General features: G+C 35.2%; 1 protein-coding gene and 1 long non-coding RNA gene across 2 annotated transcripts in view; one reads left to right on the plus strand and one right to left on the minus strand.

Annotated features, from left to right (window-relative positions):
* LOC127864794 (DNA replication licensing factor mcm7-like) overlaps positions 1-21,912 on the plus strand; it is a 72,924-nt gene continuing 51,012 nt past the window's right edge. The window contains exons 1-2 of the mRNA XM_052404670.1: positions 1-129; positions 290-369. Coding sequence (XP_052260630.1) covers positions 99-129; positions 290-369 — 111 coding nt within the window. The 5' untranslated portion in view covers positions 1-98. The remainder of the gene's footprint in view (positions 130-289; positions 370-21,912) is intronic.
* Positions 829-4,567, minus strand: LOC127864795 (uncharacterized). Its single transcript, XR_008042291.1, has 2 exons — positions 4,273-4,567; positions 829-2,519 (listed from the first exon to the last, which is right to left on the minus strand). It is a non-coding gene; the product is annotated as an uncharacterized LOC127864795 (long non-coding RNA).

The following is a 21,912-nucleotide window of genomic DNA, read 5'->3' on the forward strand; positions in this document are numbered from 1 at the left end:
CTTCGAAACCAGTCTGCACACCGAGTCACGTGAACAAACATTTCCCGCCGTTTAATAAATCCGTCACGTTTACTGCACCAAACTTGTAAACAAAGACAATGGCACCCCGAGATTACGCAGCAGAAAAGGGTAACCTGATAACATATTGATCAAAGTTTATTTGTTGCATATTGCCAAATATCATGCACCGTTGCAATAGCAACTTCTTGTTAGTATTGTCTACGTAAGTTCGTAGCTGTCAACTTATTTTTGCAAAATTCTATGTGATATTGTCTTTCTTTCATTGCAGAAAAGATCAAGACGTTTCTCCAGGAATACTATGTTGATGGGTCAGATGGTGGCAAAGACTTCGTCTATGGACAGCAGCTGGTATATTTATTATTCTTTAATGCTTTGATCTTGTATGAGAACATACAGTCAACTCGCCTGTAGGGGGTCATACCAATAGGGGGTCACTTTCGTGTACAGTCAGTGTATCTATTCTGTCACACCTTACGCTTTTTCGCTGCAAATTTCTCACGTGCGATAGACACATTTCTCTGTTTTCATATGATGAGAGACACTTTTTTTTATCGATAATTTAAGACTTACTTGAATTAAATCGAGCACGTGTAAGTAGGTAAAACCACGCGTGTAAACCTGCACCTGACGTGTCCGTTTGCGATAGCAGAGAAACTATTCCGAATCGCATATCTATTTTTAGATGTGTGCTCTCGGGGGTCATCTCAAAATGATTTTTGACTGTCACTTTGAGCAGATTTTTGTACAAAAAGGTATCGAGACATTGTTACAAAATATGGGATGTAAATAAAAAACACGATTAATTAATAATTTTACAATTTTATTTCTAGCAAATCAACTGCCTGTTGAAATAACACTTTCAATGCTGGATATTTTTTGCGTGTCTTATCAACAATGTGTTTCAAAGATAACACACACATTCGTGTAGTTGAATCTTTGTTACAAACTGTCTCAAATCATTTTGGCTATTTTGGAAGGCTGAGCTAATTGGATGCAAGTGCTTAAATCCAGTCCATAGACACATTAATTCCAAATCTTGAAATGCAGCATTGAAAGGTTTAAAATCAATAACAAAATAAAAATATATAAAAATATATAATTAACAAACAAGACATAAAGGACTAGCATATTCATTGAGTATATTATTACATATTTTGTGGGGGAAAAAATGAAGTTCGGTGTCAACTTGTTACCAAACAATACATTTGGAATGTCCTAAATTCAATGAGGTTGCAGAAAAAAATGGAACTTTGATAGAGAAGGAAGAAATTGATTTGGTAGGGTAGAAATCATTATGATAAAAGGAGAAATTGCTAAAATGAGTAAATATTACTTTTATCCTAGTGATGTCCTATGTCATCTGCAACAAACATCTAAAATATCTTTATTGTTTGGTTATGTGTTAACTCATTCATACCTGTTACAATTTACAGCAACAATTTAGTTTAAACTTAATAATTTTACAACATTTGGGAAACAAGTTCTTACAGCTTAAGACTATTCCTTCTCAATTCTGCTTCTTAGATACATAACCAGTACTCGTGCTGAAATTTGAATTGTGAAATAATCCAAAGGTTGACGCATTTATCACAGTATTGGAATCCATGCCCTTCGTGTATAGAGTCCGACGCTCTACGTATAAACCATTGTCCTCAACAGTACCAGCTGTCTATACACAAAGTTTGGTGTTCATTATGCAAGGGTACTTAAGTTATTTAGCAAATCAAACTCTGAAGCCCACCCACACACCAGCTACAAGTGATCACATTATACAACCTGTCATAAATGACAGGCATATTCAAATGGCCACAAGTATATTTTGAAGTGAATCATTAAAAAAACCTACAGGCAATTGTGGAGTACTGTATTGCATATTAGTATAACATATCATTTGACTCTGTTGAATGGCCACAAAGATTTTCAACTTTTGTTTACAGACACTGGACGAACCCACCGATGTGAATCCAATTCAGCCCCATACTTTGTACATGGGGTAAAATTAAAAAAACTAAATCCTTTTGTGTTCACCTTGTTGCACAATGTGATCAACTGATCATGTGAGAAAATACCACATGTACCATACTGTATTCATTTTTATTACAGTTCATACTGTATGTAACCTTATATGTTTACATTTATTAAAGGCAAATATTTCCTATGATATCATAGTTTATTTATACAGTACTGCGTGAGTATAACATACATTTTAATTTATAGCTAAGTTAAGTATGAAACTGTGCTCTGTATTCAATGAATTTGAAAATGGCTTTAGGAAGTTAACAACTAAGATACACACAGCAATCAAAATGGTATTTAAGTCAAAATTGTTATGTGTACCATTATAAGATGCACATTATACTTTGAAATATTTTTTACCGCATAACTATTTAATTGATTAAGATAATTAATTACCCGCTTTACAGATTTTGCTGCCTCTACAGCTGGACTACAATGTACTGATGATCTGTTTGTCTTCTGCTTTCCCATGGCAATTGTATCTGCAAATGTAAATGATATAACAAGTGTTAACCCTTTACAATGCAATAACAGGGTTTTACAAGATTTTGATGATGACACTAGATATAATTGTGATAAAAGGAGAAATTGCTCAAATTTGAGCAATTTCCCTTTTTATCAAAATGATATATAACCTTCTTAATCAACTTTGTCTTATTACATTACAACTTAGTGTGTTATCTGCAACCTCTTTCAGTTTGGGATGGTCTAAACCTAAAAATTAAGGTAATGCGGGCTACACAGAATGGTTCATGAATATTTAGAAATCCGCCAATTTATTTGAATTAATATTATAACTTTATCTTTATAATAATATCTGTCAGCATATACTCTTTCAGGCTTTTTCCGCCCTATGCCACGGGTCCGAAATTCGGCCCCATTCCCAATGCAAATCTGGCTGTTTTTTTCCCAATTGAAAAAAAAAAATTCCCAATTCCAAAAAAAAAAAAAAAAAAAAAAAATTTTTTTTTTTTTAACTTAAAATATATAAGTTAACCTGATCCGGTGTAGAAAATAGAAAGTGTTGCATAATTAAATTATCTGTTGCCTTGAATTTGTTTTAAAAACTGTAAAATATGTTAATGATTATTTAAGACTTTCCTTATTTTCCTCAAAATCCGGTGCACCTTTTTTTTTACCTCAAAAAAGGTCAGGCCTTTTCCCCAAATTCAGATTAAAAAACCTGCACTTATCTTACATGTTAATAATACTTTGTAAAATTTTAATAATAAGTTATCAAAATAGTCGTTATTTACCAGTTAACGGCTTCTTTGAAATATAAGAAACACTATTTACATGCAATAATTTTTCCCAATTGAGCCAATTTTGCGAATAATTTTTTTCCCAAAATGGGGGTTTTCACGACGCGAAATTCCCAAAATTCCAGTGTGGCGTATTCCCAAAATGGAGCGGAAAAAGCCTGTCTTTAAATTTGTTCTGAGACAGCATACATTTAGCATTTCCCTAATGCAAAGAATATTATTCAATGCATTGGATAATTTGTGTAAATATTGTGACAAAATTATAAACTGCTCATTAATGAGCCTGCAGCAGGGATATAGTGAACACATTGTGACACACTGTGAATAATGAGACCAATTATTTGAAAGAATTCATCATAGCTTTTGTTTATAATAGTGTTCATACATGTATATGTGTGTGTGTGTGTGTAATCACAGGAGCTTGAAATTCTATCACTACATAAAGTCTATGCATAAATTATTAAAAAAATACCCCACCCACCCCTCTTCTCTATATATAAAAAGACAAGCTGTCTTTTTATATATAGAGAAGAGGGGTGGGTGGGGTATTTTTTTTAAATAATTTATGCATAGACTTTATGTAGTGAAAGAATTTCAAGCTCCTGTGGTGTAATTCTGACAGTTAAGACAGTTTGTCTGACCACTGAAAGTTTATTTATTTTCATTACACATTTACAAATGGGAGAAAATATTGCAAACATTTTATTTCAAGGCATACTTTGCATGTCAACCAAGTTTAATGACGAACTATAGCATTAAACAACAGACCAAATCCGCAAAACATGCACCAAAAATGTTTGTCGAAGTTACGGTAATGTTTATACGGCCCCCGAGTTATGCATCCAGGTGGTACGGAATAGATACACTGACTGGCCTTTATATAATGGTGTTTATCTTTCTTAAATGAAGGTGGAAATGCATATTGATGACTGTAACGAGTAAAATATATATAATTCAAGAAAATAACACGAACCTTTTGGTAACCTCGGTCATTGAACAGATTAATGTTGTCCACCGACTTTTCAGACGTCCGAAAAAACGCGCCGGAAATTCAACCGATCTGAAGCCTCGTTTTGGAAATCCAAGCGCTGGCAGACCAAGAGTTCATACATTTTTTAAACATCCATTCAGTAGACAAAGAAATAATTACTTTACATGAAACAACAGACAAAATTAAGTTTCTAAACATACTCTCTCCGTACCAGCCATTCAATCTAGAAATATGTCGGAATCGGACAGGAGCCGGAATAGATAAACTGACTGTATTTCATAAAAAAGTATAATCAAATCAAAAACAAATGTTGCATTGTTTGTCCGTTGGATAAATGTACAATTTTACAAATTTGTGTAAATATGCTCCGATCTGACAGGGGAGATAATGCTGTAAACAGTGATCCTTTATTGGCGATAGTGATTGCTTTTGTGTACATCATTTTATTATAGGTAATGTTTATTTATTTTCAGTGAAACCTTTTTTTCATCTGAAATATGGTTAAATAACAGCGTTAAAAACTGTTTATTTTATAGTTTTTGTGATCTTATGATATTTTTTCATTGTCGTACTTTTATTGGTCATTTTTGCACAAAATTAGAAGTGTACTGCGGCAAAATAATACTACAGAAAAATGATATTATAGCATTTATTTATACATATTGTCATGTATACACAAAAGCCAAAAGGACAAAATTCTAATGGAAGTATTAACGTTTTTTTGGCATGTGATTCTCTATTGGCAAGTTGATAGTACATACAGCTCAAAGTTCTTGCTGTTAAACGGACTGTCCAACAGTCAAAAGCGTCGTTCGACGCAAATCAATATTTTGGCGAACTATGAGGATTGCTTATATAGCTAAAAAATACCTCTGTATTTGACGTGAGCGTGGATGGTCGAGTGGTAAAGTCGGGAGACATTTTACTCCAAAATTCCATGACTCTAGGGGTCAGTGGTTCGAGCCCTGTGGAGGTTAACGTTTTTTCTTCTGTTTAGCTCATCTATTTTTTGAAAAAAAAAAGATGAGCTATTGTCATCACCTGGGCGTCGGCGTCCGGTTAAGTTTTGCGTTTAGGTCCACTTTTCTCAGAAAGTATCAATGCTATTGCATTCAAACTTGGTACACTTACTTACTATCATTAGGGGACTGGGCAGGCAAAGTTAGATAACTCTGGGGTGCATTTTGACTGAATTATGTGCCCTTTTTATACTTAGAAAATTGAAAGTTTTGGTTAAGTTTTGTGTTTAGGTCCACTTTTTTCAGAAAGTATCAATGCTATTGCATTCAAACTTGGTACACTTACTTACTATCATGAGGGGACTGGGCAGGCAAAGTTAGATAACTCTGGCGTGCATTTTGACAGAATTATGTGCCCCTTTTATGTCCCCCACTATAGTAGTGGGGGACATATTGTTTTTGCCCTGTCTGTTGGTCTGTTGGTCTGTCTGTTTGCGCCAACTTTAACATTTTGCAATAACTTTTGCTATATTGAAGATAGCAACTTCATATTTGGCATGCATGTGTATCTCATTAAGCTGCACATTTTGAGTGGTGAAAGGTCAAGGTCATCCTTCAAGGTCAGAGGTCAAATATATGTGGCCAAAATCGCTCATTTTATGATAACTTTTGCAATATTGAAGATAGCAACTTGATATTTGGCATGCATGTGTATCTCATGGAGCTGCACATTTTGAGTGGTGAAAGGTCAAGGTCAATGTCATCCTTCAAGGTCAGAGGTCAATTATATGTGGCCAAAATCGCTCATTTTATGAATACGTTTGCAATATTGAAGATAGCAACTTGATATTTGGCATGCATGTGCATCTCATGGAGCTGCTCATTTTGAGTGGTGAAGGTCAAGGTCATCCTTCACAAGGTCAAGGTCATCCTACAATGTCAAACATCATATAGAGGGACATTGTGTTTCACAAACACATCTTGTTATACTTAGAAAATTGAAAATTTTGGTAAAGTTTTGTGTTTAGGTCCATTTTATTCCTTAAGTATCAAAGCTATTGCTTTCATACTTGAAACACTTTCTAACTATCATAAGGGGACTGTGCAGGCAAAGTAATGTAACTCTGACTGGCATTTTGACAGAATTATGTGCCCTTTTTATACTTAGAAAATTGAAAATTTGGTTATGTTTTGTGTTTTGGTCCACTTTATTCCTACAGTATCAAAGCTATTGCTTTCATACTTGCAACACTTATTAACTATCGTAAGGGGACTGTGCAGGCAAAGTTATGTAACTCTGACTGGCATTTGGACGGAATTATGGGCCCTTTATACTTAGAAAATTGAAAGTTTGGTTAAGTTTTGTGTTTTGGTCCACTTTACCCCTAAAGTATCATAGATATTGCTTTCATACTTGGAACACTCGCAAACTATCATACGGTTACAGTAAAAGGACAAGTTGCATAACTGTGGATGTCATTTTTACGGAATTATGGCCCTTTTTTGACTTAGTAACTTTGAATATATGGTTAAATTTTGTGTTTCGATCCACTTTACTTCTTAAGTATCAAGGCTATTGCTTTCAAACTTCAAATACTTTCATGCTATCATGAGGTTACTGTACCTAGCAAGTTGAATTTTACCTTGACCTTTGAATGACCTTGACTCTGAAGGTCAAATTATTAAATTTTGCTAAAATTGCCATAACTTCTTTATTTATGATTAGATTTGATTGATACTTTGACAAAACTACTCTTACCTGACATACCACAATAGACTCCATTCAAACCATCGCCTGTGCCCCCCCCCCCCCCCCCCCCCACGAATCCCCCCCCCCCCCCCCCCGAATCCCCCCCCCCCCCCACCCCATTTTTTTTTTTTAAGATCATCACACAAATGACCACCACACCCTCACACTATACCCCCCCCCCACCCCACCCCGTCCCCAAATATTTTTTTTAAACGGTTAAAAAACAAAACTATTTATTTTGATTATTTTATGTTTGAAATACCGTCCAACCATCGCACCCAAGAATCCCCCCTCCCCCCACCCGAATCCCCCCCCCCCCCGCTATTTTTTTTAATTTTTTTTTTTTTAAGATCATCTCACAAATTACCAGCACACCCTCACACTATACCCCCCACCTCACCCCCCAAATATTTATTTTTATTATTTTATGTTTGAAATAACGTCCAACCATCGCACCCAAGAATCCCCACCCCACCCACCCCCACCCCCCGATTTTTTTTTTCCGTTTTTTGCATTTTTGGAAGATAATGTAATAAATGTCCATACCCCCACACAATGCACCCCTCTTCACTCCACCCCTCCCTCCTTTGTGATTGAAAATGAGAGTCCCTTCACCTTTAAAAAGAAAATAGATGAGCGGTCTGCACCCGCAAGGCGGTGCTCTTGTTTTAAATTGTATTCTTACTTTTTTACTGGATATTTTTAGTTAAAATGTTTTAATTTATCAATATAAAGCATTTAAAGCAGTTAATGACAAGCTTTAATACACTACGCGGCCCACGATTTTTGCCTAAATCACCGACACGCGGTGGTCATAAGTTATTTTGGGTGAAAAATCACCGCAATCTCGCGCTTTCATCACGCTAGGTCGAGCATGATCACCGCGAATGCGATAAATATAATCTCCGCTGTGATTCACGGCGATTCACCGCGTTCCCGGTCAACGTGGTGAAGAATGATTTTCCTACATTACATGTACATATATAATCTTCACAGAGATTATAGCAATATAGGATTATTAGCATTGTTGGCAGATATAATTGAGTATCCTTTTTAAAATGTCAACATGTATTTCCCACCAATGTCCCTGACAGGTTTTTTTTGTCTTTTTGAATGCTGCGTTTAAAACAAAACAGTGTTCACACCTACAGTACAGGCGACGTGTACTTTGACAAAAACGCTTGTCTGCGGTGTTCAATTTTCCCGATGGGTGACATTTTGCGGGGGGCGGACACGCTACCGACCGCGGTGTTCAGGGAACACCCAAGATCGCCGTGATTGCACGCTATCGTTAACGGGAACACCCGTGATCACCGCGATGCTGCGCAGCCACCGTAAACACCTGTCTGTGAGGGTCATTCACGCGTTTTAAATGTACATGTACATGTACAAAATAAAATCATATACTTCATGTACATGTAGATATTATGTGCACATTTATGCGTACTTAAACTTGGGCAGTACGTTAAGTTGGAAACTAAAACTAAGCGTTTAGATGATCAATTCGATTAACTTTTATGGTGTAAATCAATGCAATTGCCCTTTTTGTTTTCACAAAATTGGTTTTATTTCTCCCGATTTCCAGAAAATGACTTGTACATTTTGCATGAAATCTAAATATAGCGTGTTACAGCGTGTTTGATTATATTATTCATATGAAATGTCAATTCCAAATCATTCACGAGCTAAACCCGGTACTTGAGAAGAAATTTACAACGAAACTTTAAATCGAAATTAAAAGATCCCAATGTTGTCTGCGCTACGAAGATTTTGTGTAAAAAATAAATACACTGACGCCAATTTTCGTGCGCTTTTTATGGTTCAGAACAAAGGAAATGAAAATATCATGGGCATATATACATGTATTTATTTGTGGCTACAATTTGTAACAGAACATGAACTCTACACAATGCGCGCCAGGTTTTTTTTTTCCTTCTTTGAGACCCGCCGAAAATCGGCCCTTTCCCCTCGGATTTTTTTTCCCCTCAGCTGGTAAATTTTCCCCTAGATATCATTTTCCCCTAAAAAAAAAAAAAAAAAAAAAAAATTTTTTTTTTTTTTTTTTTTACCTTTAAATATATAAGTTAACCTGATCCACTGTAGAAACTAGAAAAATCTTGCATAATTAAATTATCTGTTGCCTTGAATTTGTTTTAAAAACAGTAAAATATGTTAAATTGATTATTTTATACTTTGCTTATTTTCCCCAAAATCCAGCTTTTCGCACAATTTTTTTCCCCAAAAGTCGACGTTTCGCGCGATTTTTTTCCCCTCAAAAAAGGCCAGGCCCTTTCCCCGAAATCAGATAAAAACCCCTGCGCGCACTAGGCGTCAGGTGATTTACGAATGCTGGAATACACCTGTCCTGATTGGGCGCTTATTTCATCAAATCTTTAAATAGAAAAATATGCCGAAATTCATTTGATAGTTTAGAGATATGGCGAAAGTTTGTGATTTTTGTATTTCTATCACACTTTTATCGTCAACATTGACCAGAATTTGAATGAAATCGGAAATCTCGGGATTATCGGGTAATGGAAAGAGACGGGAATTTTCGCATGTATGCAGTAATCGATTTTGATTGTTTGTAATCGTTGTTAATTTTTTAGACACCAAATGACACCTTTAACATTCAAACGCACGGTAGATTCTTTCTGCAAATTGGTACCGACCTACGTTTATGTTTAATTATTTTATTTCTAGCGAACACGATGAACACCGCGGTAGATATTATGGGCTCGCTGTGATTCGCGGTGTCCACCTTATGGAAAACGGCCCCCGCGAATATTTGATCTGAACACCCATTGCTGGGGTTGTTTGGAAAGCGAACACCGTAAAATGAACACCGCAACGAGTGGCGTTTGTCAAAGTACACGTTGCCTGTACTGTAGCTGTATGATACCGCACCTGGAGGAGTGTTAATTGCGTTTTTGATTATGCAATTAACAGTTTGAAGCCATGGAGAACTCAAAACTGATTGTAATGTAATCGTCGTATTTTTCCGAGTCTCTCGATTCCCCGATACATATGTTTCAACTGTCTCAATCACATACATGCAACTTCTTCCGTCTTTATCCATTACTCGATAATCCCACATATGCCCGATTTCCATTTTAAAAGCGAATTCTGGTTTATATTGACAATAAGAGTCCCAAAGAATGTCATAGACACATTATGAAATGAATTTCAGCATGTGTTTCTATTTAAAGATATGATGAAATAAGCGCCCAATCAGATCAGTTGTATTGTACATGCGTAAATCACTTGACACAGTTTGCACGGGTCGTGTACAGCTATTTTCGGTTACAAATTCTAGCCACAAACACACAGTGCAAATGATTTAAATTAATTTCTCTGTTCTGATACAAAGCGCACGAAAATTGGCGTGTGTGTATTTATTTGTAAACAAACATTTCATGGTGGGTAAAGCATTGATATCATTAATTTTAATTTCCATTAAAAGTTTCATTGTGAATTTCAACTTAATTACCGTGGTACCTCGCGAAATACTTGGCATTGACATTTCCTCTAAATAAAATATAATTAAAACACGCTGTATTGTAACCGTTACGCTGTTTCAGTTCCTTCGTTATTGAAACAATTATTGCATTGTATACTGACTACACACACATGTCGTGTACAGTTCATAATATACTTCCACCACCAATAAACAAATTAATTTAAGTTTAGATTTAATGCAACATTTACACGTCATTTTCTGGGAATCGAGAAAGGGAGTTAATATTGTGAAAATAAACCAATATCAGACCTGTTTACTTCTACGGATTCACCGTAGTTACTACGGATTATTTGGCTAAACTACGTACTACGGATTTGTACTGAAAAACTACGGGTCCATTGATCAAAATGGTCAAATTTCAGTTTTAATCGTACTTTTGCTTATTTTCGGTCTTTGCGTGTAATTTATCAATCATAATCATTTTGGCGCTTGTGTAGTTAGAAAGGTTAAAATTCAAGCCTCCCATGGAAACGAGTGCAGATCGAGCTTGTTGAGTCGTCACCGAACGACAACTGACTTACCCATTGGTTCGCAAATTTATACGATTTTACGTTGCTTTTCAGTATACATGTACATCTCTGTCTTTTGCGGAGAATACCGACGATAGTCGATGTATCAGGATTGAGCAGGCCTGTTTTTACACACGTCCAAGATGGCGGCAAGCAGACGAGAAATTGCAATTAACGGCGAAAATAATAGATACCATTCAAATTAAATACGGATATCATATGGTCATTAGGGAATAATGTAATGTGTTTGTTTATTAACGCAAAATTCTACGTTGAAGATAAAAAACAACAACAAATATTTATCAGAAATCTGCACAGTGAATGTGCGTCACGGAAACGAGTGTTGGAAAATTGGTGTTCAGTCTACTCACATTGAGTATCGTTCGAAAATGGAAAGAGACAAACATAATTTGATTTAAATGTTAGTGGATCTGTGTATACTCAGATTCATATGCATATTCTGCTTTATTATGTTTGTTACGCAGTACAATGTAATGAAATAGCATTGAACTGAGATTGTCAAGTGCAAGATATTGAAAGGTAAACAAATAAAATATGTTATTTTAACTCCATTTAATACATCATTAACACAACAAGAACACTAAAGGGTGTTTGTCAATATTTGTTTATATTTTCCCCTTATGATATTTAATTTAAAAAAATACTGAATTAAATTAATAGCTTCTCTTAAAGAGCTTATGATCAAATGATGTATTTAAGAATCTATAGATTATTGCAAGTTTAATATGCATGTGGATGGATATTACCTAAATATTGTCTTCATTGTAAGAAGACGTTAAAGCAGCACTTTATAATATAAAAATGATGTCAAGCATGCACTTAAAAACAATTTTAATTCTGTTACTTTTGTCTTATAATCATATTTATAATGCTTAATGTTTCCCAATTTCATGGTTTATCGCGCTATTTTATCCAATTTCATGGTTTATCACGCTCATTTTCCCAATCCAAATTGCACAGGCTGTAACAAATAAAAGCAAAAAAATCACATAACAGATTAAATTATTAGCAAGTAAATTCATCTAATGCTTTATGTACCGTAAAACTGATATGTGACCCAGTCATGCTGTTTTAATGCTCAAAATGATTGAAATGGTTAAATCTACTGACAACAGCCCAAAACTACTGAGAGATTCCCTCCATACTACTGAGAAGCATTCGGTAGGGTAAACAGGTCTGCAATATATGTTTATTGAATTAGTCAAACTTATATTATATATATATATACACTGCAACTCCAATATATCACGGTCCGTTATATCGCGTTGTCCAAAATATCGCGAATAGGCTATGGCTCCCAAAAATCTGATGAGCATGATCTCTAAAAAACATGCTTTAAAATCTGAGAATTTGATGAGATAAAATCCGTTTCAAAGTTGTATTTTACCCTTCTTTCACCCACCTTAATTTCTGTTTAATCCTACATTCATAATCCAGTTTTAACCAGATTGTTTGCTCTCACTGTACACCACTCTAGCACCTGTGTACTGCGATAAACAATAATCCAACTTGTCAAACATCACGGGTCATTTTGGGTGTTAACCAGGTGTACGGAAGAAACCCCCTCCGGAAGAAACCCCCTTCGCTAAAAACGGCAGGGCGGAAGAAACCCCCTTTCATAGTTTGCATACGCGGAAGAAACCCCCTCGCTAGTTTTGCATAGGCGGAACAAACCCCCTTCGAGTTTTCAGACAGGCGGAATAAACCCCCTTCCATAGCGGAACAAACCCCCTTCCAGACGATTTAGTTACATTCAAACGCACGGTAATTGTTTACAGAAATTCACTTTCATTTTCAGAAAGTTCAAAAAAAAATTAAGACGAATGCTTCGGTTATTATAGGAAAATATGTACGAAATATCTTCGTCACTATCGGCTCTGGGCGCTAAGTTTTTGTTTTTGTTATTTTTATCAATTTAGTACAAGTTAACGCATATAAAATGGTATAATCTCACTGAAACGAGTGCAAGACAAATTCACACGAGCACCTCATCATTAACAACTTGTGAACAAACGGCCGGTACACCTCTTTACTCAGCACATAACAGTTTGGAAATAGATAATCGCACCTTCATTTAATTATATAAAAGGTCCTTTAATGTACCGGCTATTGTAGATAATGATGAGAAGTTGTGTCATCGGCGCCTTTGCGGCTCGTGTGAAGTTATGTACATTTTTTTTTTAAATTACATTTGCTCGATTTATTGATCGTATATATATATAAACATCGTTGGTATCTCGAATATATCAATAATGGAGATCATCAAGAACAACAAGGGTGGGCAGAAGTTGTGTTACCAGGGGTACTGCTAGACGAAGAAAGCAAAGTCAGCGGTTAGCCAGCGTTGGGAGTGTGACCAACGGGGTTCACAGAAATGCCGTGCTATTGCTACCACTGATCTGGAGGTAAGTAATATTATACCATGTACTTATACTCAAAAATAAATGAGTCTTTTTCTACAAAACCCATGTTTTGCGATTATTTTTTTATAATATTCATTTTGCCTAAAATTCCAATTCGTCACATCTGAGTATCGCTATTTAAGGCAGAGATATTAGTCATATTAACATTTTTAAAATGGCTCGGACAAATGAATAAGTACTTGATATTATAAGTTTGTAAATAAATGTAAATATATGCCTGTTTATCGTTAATGAATGCGTGTCTTTTTTCAACATTAAATTCTTTGTTGCTTTTTAATATATGCTTGTTTGAGATCTTTGTAAATAAATGTAAATATATGCCTGTTTTATCATTAAATGCGTGTCCTTTTTTGCAACAACAATTTGTTTAATGTTTTCTAGTATATGCTTGCTTGATCTTTGTAAATAAATGTTAATATATTTCATTCTATTTGTCTATTTTAACCTTCAATAATAATTCTTTCCCCCATTCATTCATTATTCGTTTTATTACCATCTTGATTAATTCTTCACAGCTTGTGAACAAACGACTGTTACACTCCTTTAATCAGATTTTCGCACCTTCATTCAATTATCACAATCACGATGTTTGAGTTTCACAGATTGAATATTTAGGATGTATCATTAACAACTTCATTAACAACTTGTGAACAAACGGCCGGTACACTTCTTAACTGTAAATCCGAAACATACTCCCGTAAGTTGGTGTTAACGCGTTTTTAATACAAAACACACTTCTGAATGTTCTATTTTGTGTTGACTCTTTTTCTCAATAAAAAGGGCGCGAAAATTATGCAGCATATAAAGCGTGGGTGTATTGAGCGTTGTAACAAGCACACAACTAGTCAGGGGATTGATGCATGTTCGGAGGGAATATTTCATCAAGTCTATAAATTGTCACTTATGCCGAAATTTATTTGATACAAAAGAAAAATGGCAAGGTTTGTGTTAAAGAAATTATTGAGAGCTTTTATCCTTAATATTTACCAGAAAGTGCTTTAAAAATGTTATAAACGGGATTATCCGGAAATGAATATAAACTTGATAAGTAGCAAGCATGCAGTAATAGATTCGGGTTGAAACGGATGTATTGGGGAATCGTTCGAGTCGGGATTTTACTACCTCTGCGGGAAAGACTTAACACTTAGGAAGGGGGTTTATTCCGCCTGTCTGAAAACACGAAGGGGGTTTATTCCGCCTGTCTGAAAACTCGAAGGGGGTTTGTTCCGCCTATGCAAAACTAGCGAGGGGGTTTCTTCCGCGCATGCAAAATGTGAAAGGGTGTTTCTTCCGCCCTGCCGTTTTTAGCGAAGGGGGTTTCTTCCGAAGGGGGTTTATTCCGGTAATCGTTAACCATTCTCTATTGATTTGCTTTGAACTACCGAAACGCACCAGTAAACACATGAAGGTGTATACAATTATAACTGTAATTGTCACAAGTCAATACTGACCTATCTCAGCAATCTTTGCGCTTTAGATACAGTGTAAATTATTTGCTTTTAATTGAGAGGTGAATCATGTTCCTCAGTTTGTCAAACTTTCCATGCTTTTCATGAGGTTAATGACGTCATTTTGTAAATGGGTCTTATTTGTGCATGCTTTCTTGAACAATAACATTTGACAATGGTGTTTGGGATTACAAATTTAATTCAGGGTTTTTTTTTAGAAAAAGGGGAAGACACTGGACGCTGGTTGAGAGGGGAAAAAAGAGTGCGAAAGAGACATATTTGGGGAAAAAATAAAAATTGTTTATTTCAATGTCTTATATACATCAATCAGTCAGCAAGCACATTTTTTGCAACGTTTCTTTAGTCTACATCTAGTCTACAGAGGCATATCTCTTTCCTTTTTGTTCTTAAACAGATCAACAACTAATTCCAAGTCCTCTTCTAACAGCTCCTCTTGGTAGAGGTTGATTCTCATAAGTGAATCCAGGGTCTGCTGGCCTAGTGACCTTAAGTCCGTACACATGTCGTTCATGGCACTGAATCCTCTCTCTACAACTGCTGTTGATTGTGGCACCAACAGGGCAAGTTTGTAAAGCTGGAGTACAGTTGGATACGATTCCTGCATGATGTCATCTTGGGCAATATGCATATACACCTTCCCCAGTGTGTCACAGCCTTTCCTTCTGAAAATACATTTAAACGTCTATTTAAACCAATGAAGTATAAAGTATGCAGTTTCATTGTTAAATTGTTTATCAGTTATAAAATAAAAGTAAATTATGTCATTTTTCTCAAATAGCCAATAAACATAAAATTATTATTTATTCACTGTCTGTGTTCTACTGCACCAAAGACTGAATAGTATAATGACTATGTTATGACTGAATAGTACTAAATTTGTTTATTAATATTAAATCCAAAATAAACAGTTGCCTTAAGTAATTACAGAAACCTGTACATTAATCATAAGTCACTTACATTAATTCATAAAACAATTCTTTATTACAGCTAATATTAGTGTTTCAGGTCTTAAAAGTAAAAACTTAAGCTGAACAATTAGTACTACACATTATTATGTCAGTAAAAATTTTATTGCAAAATATCACTGGTCTGATATAAAAAAAATCTCAAAAATTAAAAAGTGATATTTTTAACACTGTCTGTATTAATATACCTACACAACTGTAACAAAAAATTATTAACAGGTTATAAACAGTAGTCAAAGAACCTCAACTATCTGAAAGCAGAAGCTGGCAGGCCAAACAAATAACAACAGCAGCATGAAATGTTTGATGAAGGAAAACTAACACAGCAACTGAAACTCAAAGTGAACATTAATTCATGCTCTGTTATTGGTAAGTACAAGCAGAAGTTGTACACAAAATGAAAATAATAACTTGAACATCTGATGAATGAAAATTAACTAAACAGTGAACTGTTTACTATCTTTACTTCATCATAAAGAGTTGATTTCTGAAAGCCAAGAGCTCATTCTCAATTAATTTCTGATCCCCTAGCTCAGGGGGGACTATCTTTCTGTGTCTTTCATAGATATCCACCTTCTCTGACCCATAGAAGGATGACAATGCATTTGCATGATCCTGTAAACATACCATTCCCATGATGGAAGGCAGGGGTGGCGAAATCTCAAAAAACTATACTTGTCCACGGACAACCATTTCGGAAATTCAACTTGTCCGTTGCTGAACTACACTTGTCCGTTAATGTTTATATAAATTATAAACGCATTTATTGATTAATGTTAAAAAGTGTGGAATATATCAAAATGAGTATGATTTGCTTGTTTTGTTTATAATTGTATTTCAATGGTACATTCATTATAGCAGTATATTATAAACAATATAAAGACTTTCTCAAACTTTAAATCTTGCGAAGCTAGTGTTATTAAAACATGTGCTGAACATAAGTACATTGTAATCTTAACAAATTAAACTAGTCCAATGTGTGGACCTCTTCAGACTGAGGCTCGGCTACTGGTAGCAATTTGATTATATAAACTGGTAACCATTGAAAATCTGTTAGCCAAGTTTCTTGAAAAGTTCTGGTGCGTTTACTTAGATCATATTTTTTATCATAATCTTTCTTAGTTTTTTGGGAGGTGGGCTGCTCAAAGCTTCGGGTTTCTGCTCCTTTGTTGAAGATTAAAAATAAAAGTTTCATCTTTACCATTAAAGTCGTCTTAAATAACAAGGTAGACCGTGTTTTGATTATCTTAGATTGATACTTTTTATTTCCGTCTGATTGTAAAAATAAAGAAACCAATCTGTACACTGTCTAACAGTCGGTCGAATGTTGAAAATGCGGCATGCTCCCGGTCTCTTATAGAATAAGGGAGATCACTGCGCAGGAAAGTGCACGTATTTTAGGTTGATTGCTCCGCAAATAGCACTGACAATGTAATCGCGTGTCAACATCCGGTTTTGTAAAACTTAATTACGGCTTTAATACAATGTAATTTTGTATACCTGGACGCGACTTTTAAAAAACTTGTTGTCCACGGACAACTTAATTGAAAAAAATCAGTTGCCCAGACAAGCAAATGTACGACTCGGGCAACTCGGACATTTGATTTCGCCACCCCTGGAAGGTACTATGTACATGTAGTACATACACATGTCATTACTAGTAGATATACCACACTGTCACATGCCAGGGGACAAAAATTCCACTCGTCCGCTCGTATTGACGAGTGAAATCTTGAAAGGACGAGTTAATTTCCCTAAAGCTCTCGTCCTACAGGACGAGTGAAAAAAAACTGATGTTAAAATATGTATTTTCTGACCAGTAAGACTCTTTTTCATTAAATAAAATCATTTGAATCTGACTTCATTCACTGTAAGTATTGATTTTTTTTAAAAATTATTTTACTGCGAAGTACCGTTTTCAACCAGTCTGAATTTCATCTGAAAAATGTCTGACGTACGAGCGTTCTTTAAAGGGGGCAGGAGCAATGTTCAACCATCCGAAATGGAAAGCACGCAAGCATTAGAAAAAGGAAAAAACAAATTTGTCTTCATTTATTTATTTTGTGTTCCTCATAAATAAAGTAAGTTAACATTTCTTCTGTGATCAGCTGGCATGAATAACTAAGTAAGCAGCATTTTAGCAGTGATATAGGAAACATTGTTAGTCATATCAGTCCTTTGCAATCTTTCTTTCACACATATTTGAAGGACAAGTGCATGTGTTTGCAGGACGAGTGAAAATTTTAATGCACTTGTCCTGCAGGACGAGTGCAATTTATAAATATTTTTGTCCCCTGCATGCATTATTGGAAACATAACAAAAATTTTTTTTTTTTTCAAAATTGTCATTAGATTTATATAAAATGAGAGGATAATTTACATTCATGTGACAGCCATGTATGTATCTTATTTGTGAAATTATTATGAATAAGTGTTAGAATTAAACCTGTTTCAAAGGTATGATTTACAGTATCATCCAATAAATATTGTGTTTATTTCGAGCCATACTGTGTTACTCATACCCAATGAATACACATTTTAACACATGTATCTACAGGCCAAGAGACAACTCGGGAAATTATCTAAAATGCATGATGAGCAATTTTTCATTTTGTCTTTAATGTTTTCTGCTTCATTTTAAATTTTAAATGTTATTCAGCCTTTTTCACTCAAAAGATCTGTTGGTGCTTTCCTTTTGGCATTTTAAAGGCATTGTTTGAAAAAAAAATACAAATATAAACTTTTAAAATGATTAACCTTTCCATAATCATGTACATCCTTTGCCTCTTCTGGCAGGTGACTTGGATCCAGGAAACTAAAGGCAGATAGCATGGCTGAGTGGTTGCTGAAGGCATCCTCTACCTCATTTACTAGAGCTAGTACCAAAGGCACACCATACAGTCTCAAAAATCCTGAAATACATTTTTTTTACATTCATTTTTAATTCTATTATGTGAACACACACGAATGGAACGGCAAATGAGTTCAAGTTAAATTATCTTACTATAATGGATGAATGATGGTCTTATAAATATATTCTATATCGTCCGAACACTCAACATGCATACTGTAGAAACGGTGTAGTTCTACTTCTTCTAGACAGTGCTCAACTCCAAACATGTTTGGATTATATACCATGAATAATTTTCTTTTCTATTCATCTGGTGCATTACAGTGAGATTGTTAACATTGTGATTTACAGTTAACAAAAAAAGAGAAAATAATATGATCATATACTCATACCTTCTGGGTTGATTGCTTCCATCTGGACCCCAGCCCTCACACGTCTAGCTAGAGTAGTCCTATCTGTAATGATGTCAAACATCTCCTCACACTTACTGGAAATGAAAAGAAATGTCATCTGGTAAGTTTAATTAGTTAATAAGACTGACAAGTCGCAAATCAGATATGATGGACATCTGAATTGTTGATGACATGCCATGATGGGGTTCACCGTTAATAATTTTGGAATCACTTGCCTGTCATCTGTAAGTGATTTTTAATCCCTGATCTGTCCATCACACTACAGTATTTAGGCCAAAACTTACTTTTTCTAAACTCTTAGCTACAGACGACATTTTGTTTCATAGTAAGACTAGCAGAAGACTTTTGAACATATTAAAATTGGAAAAAATATAAAACCCTCAACATTATTTGTGTTTTGCATGATGAATAATATACATTAGTAAGTTTGAGAAAACAATTAAAAGATTGTGTTTTAAACAAGAAATTGCTCATCATAATTTGTTTACCTTTTCTTAAGTTGTCTAATGAATCTGGTCCACAAGACATGCACAACTAGTTTAAAGTTATTCTCAAAAGAACCCATAACTTTCAACTATCAAGCAACCAGAAAGTGACAACTGGGCTTTTCTGAACACCTTGTTTTTAATTCTAGTTCTTACCCGAATTCTAGTCCCATCAGAGTCATGTTCTGGTAGTTATGAACTATGTCATGCAGATCATCTGTGCACTTCTTTACTCTAGCTGGTAACTCCGTGAATGTGCCACAGTCTTGCTGTAGGTAAAGGGACAGATAGTTCACAGGCTTTAACACATCAAGTACAAGAATCATGGCAATGACGCCTCTATTTGTGGCTGAATGTCTGATCCCCTGAACTTCGGGTTCTCTGGAGTCTTCTATGAGAGCGTCAAATGTGTCCAACAGCTGTTCATATCTACTAATGAACCTAACACATGCCCGAAGATGTGACAACCACCTGCAAATAATGTGTGTTCTGTTAACACGTGATTACGAAATGAATTTTATATTCATTTTTTAACGCATCTGCAGCAGACGACTTAAGAAACATTGCAAAAAGAAGAATTTGCGTGCTGACTGATTGATACAATTATTGCTGCTATCAAAATAGTTCTTGCCATTTACCTTGTTGTTGCAGCTCTGACAAACTTGATTGGCCTTTCTCCATAAACCTCCTGCATATGCTGGAAGACAGCTGCTTTCTTCGGAGAATATTGAAACAGTTTCCATATGGAAATCAGTAAACCATCAACTTCCTTCAAAAGATCACTTTCCTTAAGCAGATGTACGAAGCACAAAGCTAGGCGATGGTTACGGCAATTCACATAAATGGAAAGGGGACTCTCATGTCGAATTCTTCTTTGTAGACCTTTAATATGCAAAATTAAAATCAGATTAAAATGAGATTTATTTTATCTAAGATATAAACATTGAAACAAAAGAAGAACTTGGTTAAAAACTACATGAATAAATTCTCCACTTGCCACATTGTTTCCAACATCCAATGAAAAATAATACAGACCCAGTTATTTTTATATTTTTTTTACTGATTTAAAGTTAAGTCGTCTGCTTTCAGATTTCTTGTAAGGATTTCTAGAATTACAAAGATTTGTTTGGTATTATTTTAAAAATTTAAACATTTCCTCAATAAATTAATTTATTGAAACTAATGCATATATTTTCACCGCTCATGGTGTTACAACCATCCAGTCCAACAAATCTTACTTTCTCTAACTGTAGATGTTTACCTCTGAAGAATGTTTCAATAGCTGTCAAAAGAGCTAAACTGGTTACTTTATCCATGTTTATAAGGCCTAAGTAGTGCTCCACGGGGCCCTTTGCACTGACCCACCTGACAAACAATGAAAATTGGGTTCTGTTGCAGGAATCAGTACTTTCATTAGCCAACAGTGTAAACGTTTCCTTCCTTAGTTCTTCCAAAACCTTTCTCTCCATAAATTCACTTAGTGTGTTTATTAACTCGGTGACTGATGTACTGGACAGATAATTGACAGACTCCGAAGCAATGTCTTTTATTTCTGGGTCACAAACATCCCCCATGAATCTTACCAAGTCTGCCATGTTCATTTGGGCCCATTTCTTTTTGGCCATAAAGAAAACTGTTCTGAAAAGTTTCTTAACATAACTTCTATTTTGAGATATGGCATCTGTTTGCTGCTTTACAGCTGCAGTTGCGAGCAATTTAACAACACTGCGTTGGCTTTGAAAGTTCGAGTATTTTTCAACTGAAGCCAAGTGTCTATCACTATTATTGTGTGTTTCTAGTCTCCTAGAGGGATTGTCCCCTAACACAGCACCAGTTGTGACATAAGAAGTGTTTTGGTCACTATTTGATCCAAACAGCTCACAATATTTGCACATAAACCCATGTTTAGTTTGGCTGTGGTATAGCCATGGGTATCTGGATTCGTAAACATGAGAATTGAATAAACGACTATCCCGTTTTGGTTGCGTTTCGTCTGAAAATAAAGCTGCATGGGTAGATTTAATTATGGGAAATTCTGAACTGGGGCCGGGGGACGATGTTAAATGTGTGATTTCAGTTTCATTATCTGCTACACTGTTAGAAGAAGGTGCGTCACCTGCCGATTTTTTACTTTCACTTTCATGTCCAATATCGCTTACCTCCGAATGAGTTTCAACGGCATTCGATGGCGATTCATTTTTAGCTCATCTATTTTTTGAAAAAAAATTATGAGCTATTGTCATCACCTTGGCGTCGC

This window comes from Dreissena polymorpha, chromosome 1 (assembly GCF_020536995.1).
Source record: "Dreissena polymorpha isolate Duluth1 chromosome 1, UMN_Dpol_1.0, whole genome shotgun sequence".
NCBI classification, from domain to species: Eukaryota; Metazoa; Mollusca; class Bivalvia; order Myida; family Dreissenidae; genus Dreissena; species Dreissena polymorpha.